Source organism: Oncorhynchus kisutch, linkage group LG7 (genome assembly GCF_002021735.2).
Source record: "Oncorhynchus kisutch isolate 150728-3 linkage group LG7, Okis_V2, whole genome shotgun sequence".
Lineage (NCBI taxonomy): Eukaryota > Metazoa > Chordata > Actinopteri > Salmoniformes > Salmonidae > Oncorhynchus > Oncorhynchus kisutch.
In genome coordinates this window covers 13887606-13900359 of record NC_034180.2, presented here as the reverse complement: position 1 = coordinate 13900359, position 12754 = coordinate 13887606, and the positions used below count along the sequence as shown (strand labels likewise).

The 12754-nt window shown below is 43.4% G+C and overlaps 1 protein-coding gene across 3 annotated transcripts in view; it reads left to right on the top strand.

Annotated features, from left to right (window-relative positions):
* The window catches only part of LOC109894218 (protein FAM193A-like), a 46776-nt gene that overhangs the window by 6584 nt on the left and 27438 nt on the right, over positions 1-12754 (top strand). For all 3 annotated transcript variants that reach the window (XM_031828513.1, XM_031828512.1, XM_031828511.1), the window contains 2 exons: positions 10193-10360; positions 10911-11142. In XM_031828513.1, the coding sequence (XP_031684373.1) occupies positions 10193-10360; positions 10911-11142 (400 nt within the window). The remainder of the gene's footprint in view (positions 1-10192; positions 10361-10910; positions 11143-12754) is intronic.

Below are 12754 nucleotides of genomic sequence, written 5' to 3'. Positions count from 1 at the left end.
CTGGAGCCACTGAGACAGAGGAGCATGTATCAATCTTTCACTGCAATTCATTGATTTATTGCAGCCAGCAGTTCAAACAAAATAAATGATTCTCAAATCAGTCAAGTCATTTAAAAAAGAACGACTCGTTCGCAAACTGCAGATAACTACCACATATTACCCTGTTATCTCTTCGGTCACAGTGATCTGGCTCTGCTGTGGTGGTTGTTCTGACCAGAGTATGTGAGCGAAGCTGGAGCAGATGTGGAGTGTGCCCAGTTTGACTGGCGCAAGATTCCCAAAGGCTGGAGTGTCGGCCTTCTCTCCAGCTCCAATTTCGCTGCAGTAGCGCTCACTTCACAAACTCGGGGCATGCCCGGCCCAGGATGCATTCGCAGTTCAATTTGTTTTAAATAATGCAAAAACAAAGTGTTGGAGAAGAACGTAAAAGTGCAATATGTGCTATGTAAGGAAGCTAACGTTTCAGTTCCTTGCTCAGAACATGAGAACATATGAAAGCTGGTGGTTCCTTTTAACATGAGTCTTCAATATTCCGAGGTAAGAAGTTTTAGGTTGTAGTTATTATAGGACTACTTCCCTCTATACCATTTGTATTTCATTAATCTTTGACTATTGGATGTTCTTATGGGCACTTTAGTATTGCCAGTGTAACAGTATAGCCTCCGTCCCTCTCCTCGCTCCTCCCTGGGCTCGAACCAGCAGCACAACGACAACAGTCACCACATCGAAGCAGCGTTGCCCATGCAGAGCAAGGGAAACAACCACCCCAAGGCTCAGCGAGTGAAGTTTGAAAAGCTATTTGCGCGCGTTAACTAGCCAGCCATTTCACTCCGGTCACACCAGTCTCATCTCGGGAGTTGATAGGTTTGAAGTCATAAACAGCGCAATGCTTGACGCACAACGAAGAGCTGCTGGCAAAACGCACGTCCCGTGTTGCCTATAATCTGACTGAGCATACAAGTATCTAAGTATCTATCTCCCAATATCATCAACCATGTGTAGTTAACTAGTGATTATGATTGATTGTTTTTTTATAAGATAAGTTTAATGCTAGCTAGCAACTTACCTGGGCTTACTGCATTTGCGTAACAGGCAGTCTCCTTGTGGAGTGCAACGAGAGAGAGGCAGGTCGTTATTGCGTTGGACTAGTTAACTGTAAGGTTGCAAGATTGATTCACCCAGCTGACAAGGTGGAAATCTGTCTTTCTGCCCCTGAATGAGGCAGTTAACCCACCGTTCCTAGGCTGTCATTGAAAATAAGAATGTGTCCTTAACTGACTTGCCTAGTTAAGGCAAGTTAGTTTTTGGGCAAATCTGCGCCCAAAAATACCGATTTCCGACAGATACCCCTTAAACTACTTAAGTAGTACTTTAAAGTATTTATACTTAAATACTTCACACCTCTGCCTGTACATGCTAAGAGAAAGGAACGAGTTGGGTAGATAACTAAGTGCGTCATTGTAGCAAACTATTTACAAACAAAAAATTTCATCTCAAACTTTTTGTTCTCTTCTCTGTACAATAGACCATCCTTTTTTGCTTTTAATTTGTATTTCATTCTTAGTACGTCGCATCCTACAGTTGAAGTCGGAGGTTTATACATACCTCTTAGCCAAATACATTTAAACTCAGTTTTTCACGATTCCTGACATTTAATCCTAGTAAATATTCCTGTTTTAGGTCAGTTAGGATCACCACTTTATTTTAAGAATGTGAAATGTCAGAATAATAGTAGAGAGAATTATTTATATCAGCTTGTATTTCTTTCATCAGATTCCCAGTAGGTCAGAAGATAAAAACATACAAGTAGTATTTGGTAGCATCGATTTTAAATTGTTTAACTTGGGTCAAATGTTTCGGGTAGCCTTCTAACAGCTTCCCACAATAAGTTGGGTGAATTTTGGCCCATTCCTCCTGACAGAACTGGTGTAACTGAGTCAGGTTTGTAGGCCTCCTTGCTCGCAAAAGCTTTTTCAGTTCTGCTCACAAATATTCTATAGGATTGAGGTCAGGGCTTTGTGAGGGCCACTCCAATACCGTGACTTGGTTGTCCTTAAGTCATTTTGCCACAACTTTGGAAGTATGCTTGGTATTGTCCATTTGGAAGACCCATTTGTAACTGCCACCTGGCCTAGATAAAGCAAAGCAGTGCGACGACAACACAGTTACACACAAACGTACAGTCAATAACACAAAAGAATAGAAAAATCTATGTAGTTTGCAAATGTAGACAAGTAGGGAGGTAGGCAATAAATAGGCCCTAGATGCTAAAATAATTACAATTTAGCATTAATACTGGAGTGATGGATGTGCCGATGGTGATGTGCAGAGTAGAGATACTGGGGTGGAGAAGTAGAGATACTGGGGTGCAAAAGGGTAAGTAACAATATGGGGATGAGGTAGTCGGGTATGCTATTTACAGATTGGCTGTGTACAAGTACAGTGATCGGTAAGCTGCTCTGACAGCTGATGCTTAAAGGTAGAGAGGGAGACTCCAGCTTCAGAGATTTTTGCAATTCGTTCCAGTTATTGGCAGCAGAGAACTGGAAGGAAAGGCGGCCAAAGGAAGTGTAGGCTTTGGGGATGACCAGTGCAATATACTGTTGCTATGGTGACCAGGGAGCTGAGATAAGGCGGGGCTTTACATAGCAAAGACTTATCGATGACCTGGAGCCAGTGTGTTTGGCGCCTAATATGTAGTGAGGGCCAGCCAACTAGAGTGTACAGGTCTCAGTGGTGGGTAGTATATGGGGCTTTGGTGACAAAACGGATGGCATTGTGATGGACTACATCCAGTTTGCTGAGTAGAGTGTTGGGGGCTATTTTGTAAATTAGATCACTGAAGTCAAGGATCGGTAGGCTAGAAAGTTTTACGAGGGTATGTTTGGCGGCATGAGTGAAGGAGGCTTTGTTGCGAAATAGGATGCAGATTCTAGATTTACATTTTGGATTGGAGATGCTTAATAATATGAGTTTACAGTCTAACCAGACACCTAGGTATTTGTAGTTTTCCACATATTCTAGGTCCGAACCGTCCGGAGTAGTGTTGCTAGTCGGGCGGGAGGGTACGGGCAGCAATCAGTTGAAGAGCATGCATTTAGTTTTACTAGCAGTTAAAATCAGTTGGAGCCTACGGAAGAGTTTTGAAGCTCGTTTGGAGGTTTGTTAGCACAGTGTCCAAGGAAGCGCCAGATGTATACAGAATGGTGTTGTCTGCATAGAGGTGGATCAGAGAATCACCAGCAGCATGAGCGACATCTTTGCTATAGACAGAGAAAAGAGTCGGCCCGAGAATTGAACCCTGTGGCACCCCATAAAGACTGCCAGAGGTCCAGACAACAGGCTCTCCGATTTGACACACTGAGCTCTATCAGAGAAGTAGTTGGTGGACCAGGTGAGGCAGTCATTAGAGAAGCCAGGGCTATTGAGTTTGCCATTAAGAATGCGGTGATTGACAGTCAAAAGCTTTGGCCAGGTTGAAGACGGCTGCACAGTATTGTCTTTTTTCAATGGTGGTTATGTTGTTGTTGACCTTGACCGTGGCTGAGGTGCACCTATGACCAGCTCGGAAACCAGATTGCATAGTGGAGAAGGTACGGTGGGATTCGAAATAGTCGGTGATCTGTTTGTTAACTTGGCGTTTGAAGATTTTAGAAAGGCAGAGCAGGATGGATATAGGTCTGTAGCAGTTTGGGTCTAGAGTGTCTCCCTTTTTGAAGAGGGGGATGACCGCGGCAGCGTTCCAATATTTGGGGATCTCAGACGATATGAAAGAGCGGTTGAGTAGGCTAGTAATAGGGATTGCAACAATTTCGGTGGATAATTTTAAAAAGAGAGGGTCCAGATTATCTAGCCCAGCTGATTTGTTGGGATCCAGATTTTGCAGTTCTTTCAGAACATCAGCTGTCTGGATTTGGGTTAAGGAGAAGCGGGTGGAGTTTGGACAAGTTGGTGCAGGGGGTGCTGAGATGTTGTCCGGGGTAGGGGTAGCCAGGTGAAAAGCACGGAGAGCCTTGGAAAAATGCTTCTAGAAATTATCGATTATCGTAGATTTATGACAGTGTTTCCTATCCTCAATGCAGCTGGGAGGAGGTGCTCTTATTCTCCATGTCCCAAAACCTTTTGGAATTAGTGAAGCAAATTTCTGCTTGAAAAAGCTAGCCTTAGCTTTCCTAACTGACTGAGTAAATTGGTTCCTGACTTCCCTGAAAGGTTGCATATCTCGGGGGCTATTCGAAGCTAGTGCAGAACGCCACAGGATGTTTTTGTGCTTGTCAAGGGCAGACCGGTCTGGAGTGAACCAAGGGCTATATCTGTTCTTAGTTCTACGTTTTTTGAATGGGCATGCTTATTTAAGATGATGAGGAAAGCACTTTTAAAGAGTAACCAGGCATCCTCTACTGACGGGATGAGGTCAATATCCTTCCAGGATACCCGGGCCAGGTCGATTAGTAAGGCCTGCTCGCTGAAGTGTTTTAGGGAGTGTTTGACAGTGATGAGGGGTGGTCGTTTGACTGCTGACCCATTACGCACGCAGGCAATGAGGCTTTGATCGCTAAAATCCTGGTTGAATACAGTAGAGGTTTATTTAGAGGGAAAGTTGGTCAGGATGATATCTAAGAGGGTGCCCATGGTTACGGATTTAGTGTTGTACCTGGTAGGTTCCTTGATGATTTGTGTGAGATTGAGGGCATTGAGCTTAGATTGTAGGACGGTCGGAGTGTTAAACATGTCCTAGTTTAGGTCACCTGAAGAACTCTGAAGATAGATGGGGGCGATCAATTCACATATGGTGGTCAGGGCACAGCTGGGGGCTGAGTGGGGTCTATAACAAGCGGCAACTGTGATAGACTTGTTTCTGGAAAGGTGGATTTTTAAAAGTGGAATTTGAATTGTTTAGGCACAGCCCTGGATATAGTAGGACAGAACTCTGCAGGCTCTCTGCAGTAGATTGCAATTCCGCCCCCTTTGGCAGTTCCATCTTGTCTGAAATAGTTATAGTTAGGATGGAAATTTCAGGACTGTGTGCTAAAGCAGTGAATAAAACAATCTTAGGGAGGATGCTTCTTATGTTAACATGCATGAAACCAATGTTTTTACGGTTACATAAGTCAACAAATGAGAGCGCCTGGGGAATGGGAGTGATGCTGGGGGCTGCAGGGCCTGGGTTAACATCTACATCACTAGAGGAACAGGGGAGGAGTAGGATGAGAGTACGGCTAAAGGCTAAAAAATCTGGTCGTCTAGTGCGTTTAGAACAGAGTAAAAAGGGCAGGTTTCTGGGCACGGAAAAATTGATTTGAGGCATAATGTACAGACAAGGGTATGGTAGGATGTACAGTACAGTGGAGGTAAGCCTAGGCATTGAGTGACTGAGAGCGGTTTTGTCTCTAGAGGTACCATTTAAGCCAGGTGCGGTCACTTCATGTGTGGTGGATGGAAGGGCTAGCTAAGGCATTGCTGGAGGCTCTACAGTGAAATAAGACAAAAACAGCAATAGACAAGGCATATTAATATTAGGGAGAGGCATGTGTAACCGAGTGATCATAGGGTCCAGTGAGTAGCTAGGCGAGCTGGAGACGCGGCGATTCAAACACCGGCCCCTCCTGCTGACTCGTTTTACTGTGGATATGAATACATTTGTACCTGTTTCCTCCAACATCTTCACAAGGTCCTTTGCTGCTGTTCTGGGATGGATTTGCACTTTTCGCACCAAAGTACGTTCATCTCTAGGAGACGGAATGCATCTTCTTCCTGAGTGGTATGATGGCTGCGTGGTCTCATGGTGTTTATACTTACGTACTATTGTTTGTACAGATGAACATGGTACCTTCAGGCGTTTGGAAATTGCTCCCAAGGATGAACCAGCCTTGTGGAGGTCTACAATTTTTTTTTCTTTTTTCCCCCCATGATTTCAAGCATAGAGCACTGAGTTTGAAGGTAGGCTTTGAAATTCATCCACAGGTACACCTCCAATTGACTCAGAAGCCATGGCATCATTTTCTAGAATTTTCCAAGCTTTTTTAAAGGCACAGTCAACAATAGTGTATGTAAACTTCTGACCCACTGGAGTTGTGATACAGTGAATTATAAGTTAGATAGTCTGTCTGTAAACAATACTTGTGTCATGCAGACAGTAGGTGTCCTAACCAACTTGCCATAACTATAGTTTGTTAAAAACCTCTTAGAGCTACTACCCCCCTACTTTGTTCAAATTCTGCCTGAAGACATAACCAAATCTAACTGCCTGTAGCTCTGGCCCAGAAGCAAGGATATGCATATTATTGGTACCACTTGTGTAAACGTGAATTGAATGTAGGAGAATATAACACAATAGATCTGGTTTAGATAATACAATGAAAAAAAACATGTTTTTTATTTTTATTGTTGTATCTTTAAAATGAACAAGATTAAACAAACATTCAGATAGGATGATGGGGACAATTTCTATGAAAAATATAAGAGAGCAACAGTATTTGTGCAAAGTTTCAGAATGATAACTTCCAAAATGAGTGTGCTACATGACATTTATCATGAAGTCACCCAGGTGTCCCACACAAGTAGCCCAAATGTACTCAAGTGGCCAAAGGTATACATTTTGAAACAAATAACTATATACAAAATGCCAAAATGGTATTCTAACACCCCCCCCCCCCCCCCCCCCCCTTCAAAAAATGAAGAAAAATATATATACATTTACAAAATAACATGGGTAACTATTTACACACTTTCAATATTTGGAAGACCCTCAGTCCTCTATCAAATCAAATTTATTTCTATATCCCTTCGTACATCAACTGATATCTCAAAGTGCTATACAGAAACCCAGCCTAAAACCCCAAACAGCAAGCAATGCAGGTGTAGAAGCACGGTGGCTAGGAAAAACTCCCTAGAAAGGCCAAAACCTAGGAAGAAACCTAGAGAGGAACCAGGCTATGAGGGGTGGCTGTGCCGGGTGGAGATTATAACAGAACATGGCCAAGATTTTCAAACATTCATAGATGACCAGCAGGGTCAAATAATAATAATCACAGTAGATGTAGAGGATGCAACAGGACAGCACCTCAAGAGTAAATATGAACAGTTTAGGGTTCCATAGCTGCAGGCAGAACAGTTGAGACTGGAACAGCAGCAAGGCCAGGTGGACTGGGGACAGCAAGGAGTCAAATCAAATGTATTTATATAGCCTTTCGTACATCAGCTGATATCTCAAAGTGCTGTACAGAAACCCAGCCTAAAACCCCAAAAAGCAAGCAATGCAGGTGTAGAAGCAGTCATCATGCCAGGTAGTCCTGACGCATGGTCCTAGGGCTCAGGTCCTCAGAGAAAGAGAGAATTAAAGAGAGCATACTTAAATTTACACAGGACACCGGATAAGACAGAAGAAGTACTCCAGATATAACTGACCCTAGCCCCCCGATATAACTAGCCCCCCGATATAACTAGCCCCCCGACACTTAAGCTACTGCAGCATAAATACTGGAGGCTGAGACAGGAGGGGTCAGGAGACCCTGTGGCCCCATCCGATGATACCCCCGGGCAGGGCCAAACAGGAAGGATATAACATCACCCACTTTGCCAAAGCTCTACACAATATTGTGCTGCTGAGGTATAATAAACAGATATATATATATATATATATGTGTGAGTACAGGGAACATAAGGTTGAATATATTATTATAGACCTGCAAGATCTACTGTCTCTTATATTACAACAGACCAGCTGAATCTACTGTCTCCATTTCACTTTGGCCATTGTTTTAGGCCTGCCCTCCCCTCAACAGCCTCAAATAGGCTATTTCATGTGGGTTGGGGTGGGGCGGCAGACACATTTCATCACTTTTCCTTACATCATTTCATGACATTTTTATATATTGCTTCTAAAATTAAAAAAAATCACAAATAATATTTAAAATTATTAATTTCAAACAAGGGCATTAGCATGAGAAGAACTTACCAGTCCAAAACGGTGACATTGTTCCTCTTCTGCAGGCACCGTTACAGATTATACACAGTGGCTACAACGGTGTCCCCTCCGTTCAAAAAATATTCCTCCACTTGGGAATCGCTAAATTAATTGTCCTACAACAATCTCTGTCTCACTTTTCTGATCAATTTCTTCTAAAATTGTGTGTACATCTGTATATCTAGACTTAGATTTATCTTTCCCTGACATGGTCGCCATTCTGATTGATATATAAACAGCTGAATTTGCGCGTTTACCAAAACAACGCTGTGCGTAAAATGCGTAGCTCCTTCCGGAATAAAACTTCAATAGCGAATGACTCTCTTTACGCCGGAGTTTACGACATGGGTTGGTCTTCCAACACACAACCATTGCATATTGCCGTTTACCTCAGCTCATTGGCGATCTACCCAGCTAGATTTCAAGATGATCAGTGGTCATTGGGTTAAAATACAGTCAGTCATTTCATTGGTGCACAGTGATGTCATTACTTGTTGTCTTCAAATCGGTTTCTTTCAGTTAGTACGTCCCGTGAAATGGCCCATCAGGTTTGGTTGTGTTACAAACAACCAGTTGATTGCAATGAAACCAAACATGACTGGAAAAGTCACGTTCTGTGTGGGTTATTTACCTGGAATGTGTCGTCGAAAATGGAATGAGACGAAATTCACGACACAAGCGGTTAACAAAATGTTTCGTGTTAGGCTATAAAAACTGATTTTATCAAACATAAGATCATTCATTGTGTAACAATGAGCATTGGGATTGCAAACAGATGAAGATCGTCAAAGGTAAAATATTTATTTTAATGCAGTATGTGATTTTGTTACGCCTGTGCTGGTTGAAATAGTTTTTTATTTATTTTATTTATGGAGCTCTATCCTCAGATAATCGCATCGTATTATTTTGCAGTAAATCCTTTTTCAAATCTGACAATGCAGTTGGATTAGCAAGATTATAGTCTTTCGATACATGTGAGACACTTGTATTTTCATGAATGTTTAATAAGACTATTTATGTAGCGATCACCGTATGTTGTGGAATTTCAGCCGGCTACCGGGTTTCGTGCTCAGAGAGGTTAACAAGAAATGTGTGGTGGTTGAAAAATGAGTTTTAATGACTCCAACCTAAGTGTATGTAAACTTCCGACTTCAAATGTATATGCACAAATTATAAACTAATGGTTTGATACAACGGAGTGTTTAAATGATGAGGGCTTTATGTCCCTACCAGACTACTGTGTTGCACTCACAAATGCTTCACTATATATTTCTTGATAGGCTTGAAATAATTGGAATAACGTAGCCTAAATAATTCATTTTTGTTCTTTCTTAGGCTCCCTGTCTGGCGTGTTTCTATGTTTAATATGACATGTAACATATTTGAAATGATGCTTGCGTCTCACATTAATCTTCATGTTTATGAAAATAGTTTTCATTCAAATCCATATGGTTTTGTTTTAATGCTTAACAAATTGCTTGGTCCAGGTAGTCACAAAAATAGTTGGTGGTTGGTTAAATTGTGAATTTTTAGGTTTTTAGATGAGCGGTAGGAAATCGCTCAGCTTTGCTCACATGCTGTGGTTCGGACCTTCTTTTCACATGCTTCGCTGGCTCTGGTGTTCCAGCACAACGCTGCACAGAGTGCAAAACAATTTGCCCCCACTTTCATGTAAAACATTTGGAAATAGTTTTGCACGGCCTTTAACTATGATTTTTGTTGGTAAATGAGATGGTTTCCTGTTCATTGTTCTGCCTGTCAGTCATTGTCTGTCAGTAATCAACCATCGGCTTACGGGGGGAAACGTTTGTTGTTTGATTGGGCTGTTTTTCATGGTAACAGTGATCCTAGGTGCGAACCCTCTTGATTGGACACTTATGCGGTAAATGTGCGGAGATTGGTCAAAATTGCGAGCTCACGCATAAATTAGTGGATTCGTTGATTTTTGTGTTGAATTATACAATCACAGAATAGTGGAATCCTGGAGGGACTGGATATCAGCCCTTTAAAAGAGGAACATGGATGCACAGAATCACTAATACTTCTACAATATGGGTTGTATTCATATAGTAAATGAAGTAGGAAACGCTCATTTTTGTTTTCTGTTGCAAAATGTTTAACTGTTGGTTGCCCTAATGAACATGACCCTGGGTCCCTTGTCTAAGAGCACCCAGTGTCCTCTCACTGATGCATCACAATTACCTCTTTGACCTTCACCCCCTCCAGGGAGATTTCGGCCGAGTCAGAGCGCGAGTCCCAGCTGCTGCAGAACCACTGGTCGGAGGTACGCTACCTAGTGCGGTGCATCTACCGCCAGACAGGCACGCCGCTGGCCGACGACCACGACCATCCCCTGGACCGTGACAAGGAGGGCATGAAGGAGCTGGTGGACAGGTAAGAAGACCCAGGTAGAGAAAAGGCAGCATGTCTTCCACCCTCTTTCCCTCAGTCTGCCTTCTTCCTTTCTCCCCTCTTTCTATTCCTTCCATCTTTCCTTCCCTCCTACTTTCCTTTACACTCTCATTTCTACCCTCCATCTCTCGCTGCTTCCTACCTCATTCCTTTCTTTCCTTTTGCCCTCCATGCTCGCTCCCATCCCTACCATCCTCTTTTCACTTCCATCTTCAAGGTGATCAGTTATCTGACAAGAGTACCAGAGTAATCATTGAGGAGTGGTTACCTCACTTTCCCTTATTCACTTTTGCCAGATAAGAGATTACCTTCAGAAAATGTTAAGTCATTTCAGAGGCTAAACCTTCCTCTGCTACTACTTGGGGCTAGGCCATTTGTTACGTCATTCCAGGAAAACTAAATCAAACTAAAGTAATTTGAAAGTGTTTGAGATGCATTTGACCCAGGTCTGACCACCATATATAATCACTACAAGTATTTGCATATTGTACGCTGGGTCTTATGATATCCATCTTTCTCACCTCCTGTTCAGGCTGTGTGAGAAGGACCCGTATCAGCTCTACCAGAGGCTGGAGCAGCAGGCCCGCGAGTACGTCCTAGAAATGAAGGTGCGCCTGCTCAAGCACCTGTCGACCGGCTCTAAGGCTGCGGCAGCCGCCGCCCAGGGCCCCCCGCAGGCCCACCAGTTCATCTCGCTGCTCCTGGAGGAGTACAGCGCCCTCTGCCAGGCTGCGCGCACCATCAGCAGCTTCCTCCTCACCCTGGTGAGTCTTATTGCGCTAACCAATAGTGCAAGAAATAAAAACAACAGTAAAAAGACAGTGAAAAACAGTAGCGAGGCTATATACAGTAGCGAGGCTATAAAAAGTAGTGACGCTACATACAGACACTGGTTAGTCAGGCTGATTGAGGTAGTATGTAGATATGGTTAAAGTGACTATGCATATATGATGAACAGAGAGTAGCAGTAGCGTAAAAGAGGGGTTGGGGGGGGGGGGGGGGGGGGGGGGTTGGGGGGGGGGCACACAATTCAGAGTCCGGGTAGCCATTTGATTACCTGTTCAGGAGTCTTATGGCTTGGGGGTAAAAACTGTTGAAGTCTTTTTGTCCTAAACTTGGCACTCCGGTACCGCTTGCCATGCGGTAGTAGAGAGAAGAGTCTATGGCTGGGGTCTTTGACAATTTTTAGGGTCTTCCTCTGACACCGCCTGTTGTAGAGGTCCTGGCAGGCAGTTTAGCCCCAGTGATGTACTGGGCCGTGCGCACTACCCACTGATGTGCCTTGCGGTCGGAGGCCGAGCAATTTCCGTACCAGGCCGGGATGCAACCAGTTAGGATGCTCTCGATGTTGCAGCTGTAGAACCTTTTAAGGTTCTCAGGACCCATGCCAAATCTTTTTAGTTTCCTGAGGGGGAATAGGCTTTGTCGTGCCCTCTTCACGACTGTCTTGGTGTATTTGGACCGTTCTAGTTTGTTGGAACTTAAAGCTCTCAACCTGCTCCACGTCAGTGGTCTAGGGTTTATGTGATAATGTTGTTGATGTGAGCCATTACCAGCCTTTCAAAGCACTTCATGGCTACGGACGTAGTCATTTAGGCAGGTTGCCTTTGTGTTCTTTGGCACAGGGACTATGGTGGTCTTGAAACATGTTGGTATTACAGACTCAATCAGGGACATGTTGAAAATGTCTGAAGACACCTGCCAGTTTGTCAGCACATGCCTGGAGCACATTACCTTTACGGTTGCCTTTGTGTTAGCCATTTTGTTAGCATCGGACTAGCACAGAGGGATAATGCTTGGTGCTGCTCGGTGTCTCTTTAGCGGTTTAGCCTGAATTCTGGCGACAACATGAGTTATACTAGACTTGCCCCCAGTACGTGAAGGCTAATGAGTAACGTTGCCTCAGTAACTCGCACAGGATTAACATGGGCTTTAGAATCTCCACAGAACTCTGGGACAAGCCAAAGACGGTGTCACAGAATGACTCATACTTTTCGGAAGCAGCACAGATGTTTGTCTGAAAGTTGTCACCTTAGATTAGGGACAATAGTCATCAGCCTAGACAGCTGCCGCTGCTGTGGTTCTGGAATACGGGGTAGCAGCCATTTAGCCACCTGACAATGGTGTCGCTCCAGTTAAGTCATACATACATGCATGCATGCATGCATGCATACATACATACATACATACATACATACATACACACATACACACACACACACACACACAGTGAGGTCCAGATTATTGACACCCTTGATACAGATGATTTAAATACTGAGCTATATTTTATGCTCAAAGAGATTTGGTAAATTATTTTATACTAATAGAATTGCTCAGAGAAAGCGATTTTGTTTACCAAGTAATATAATTTTTTCT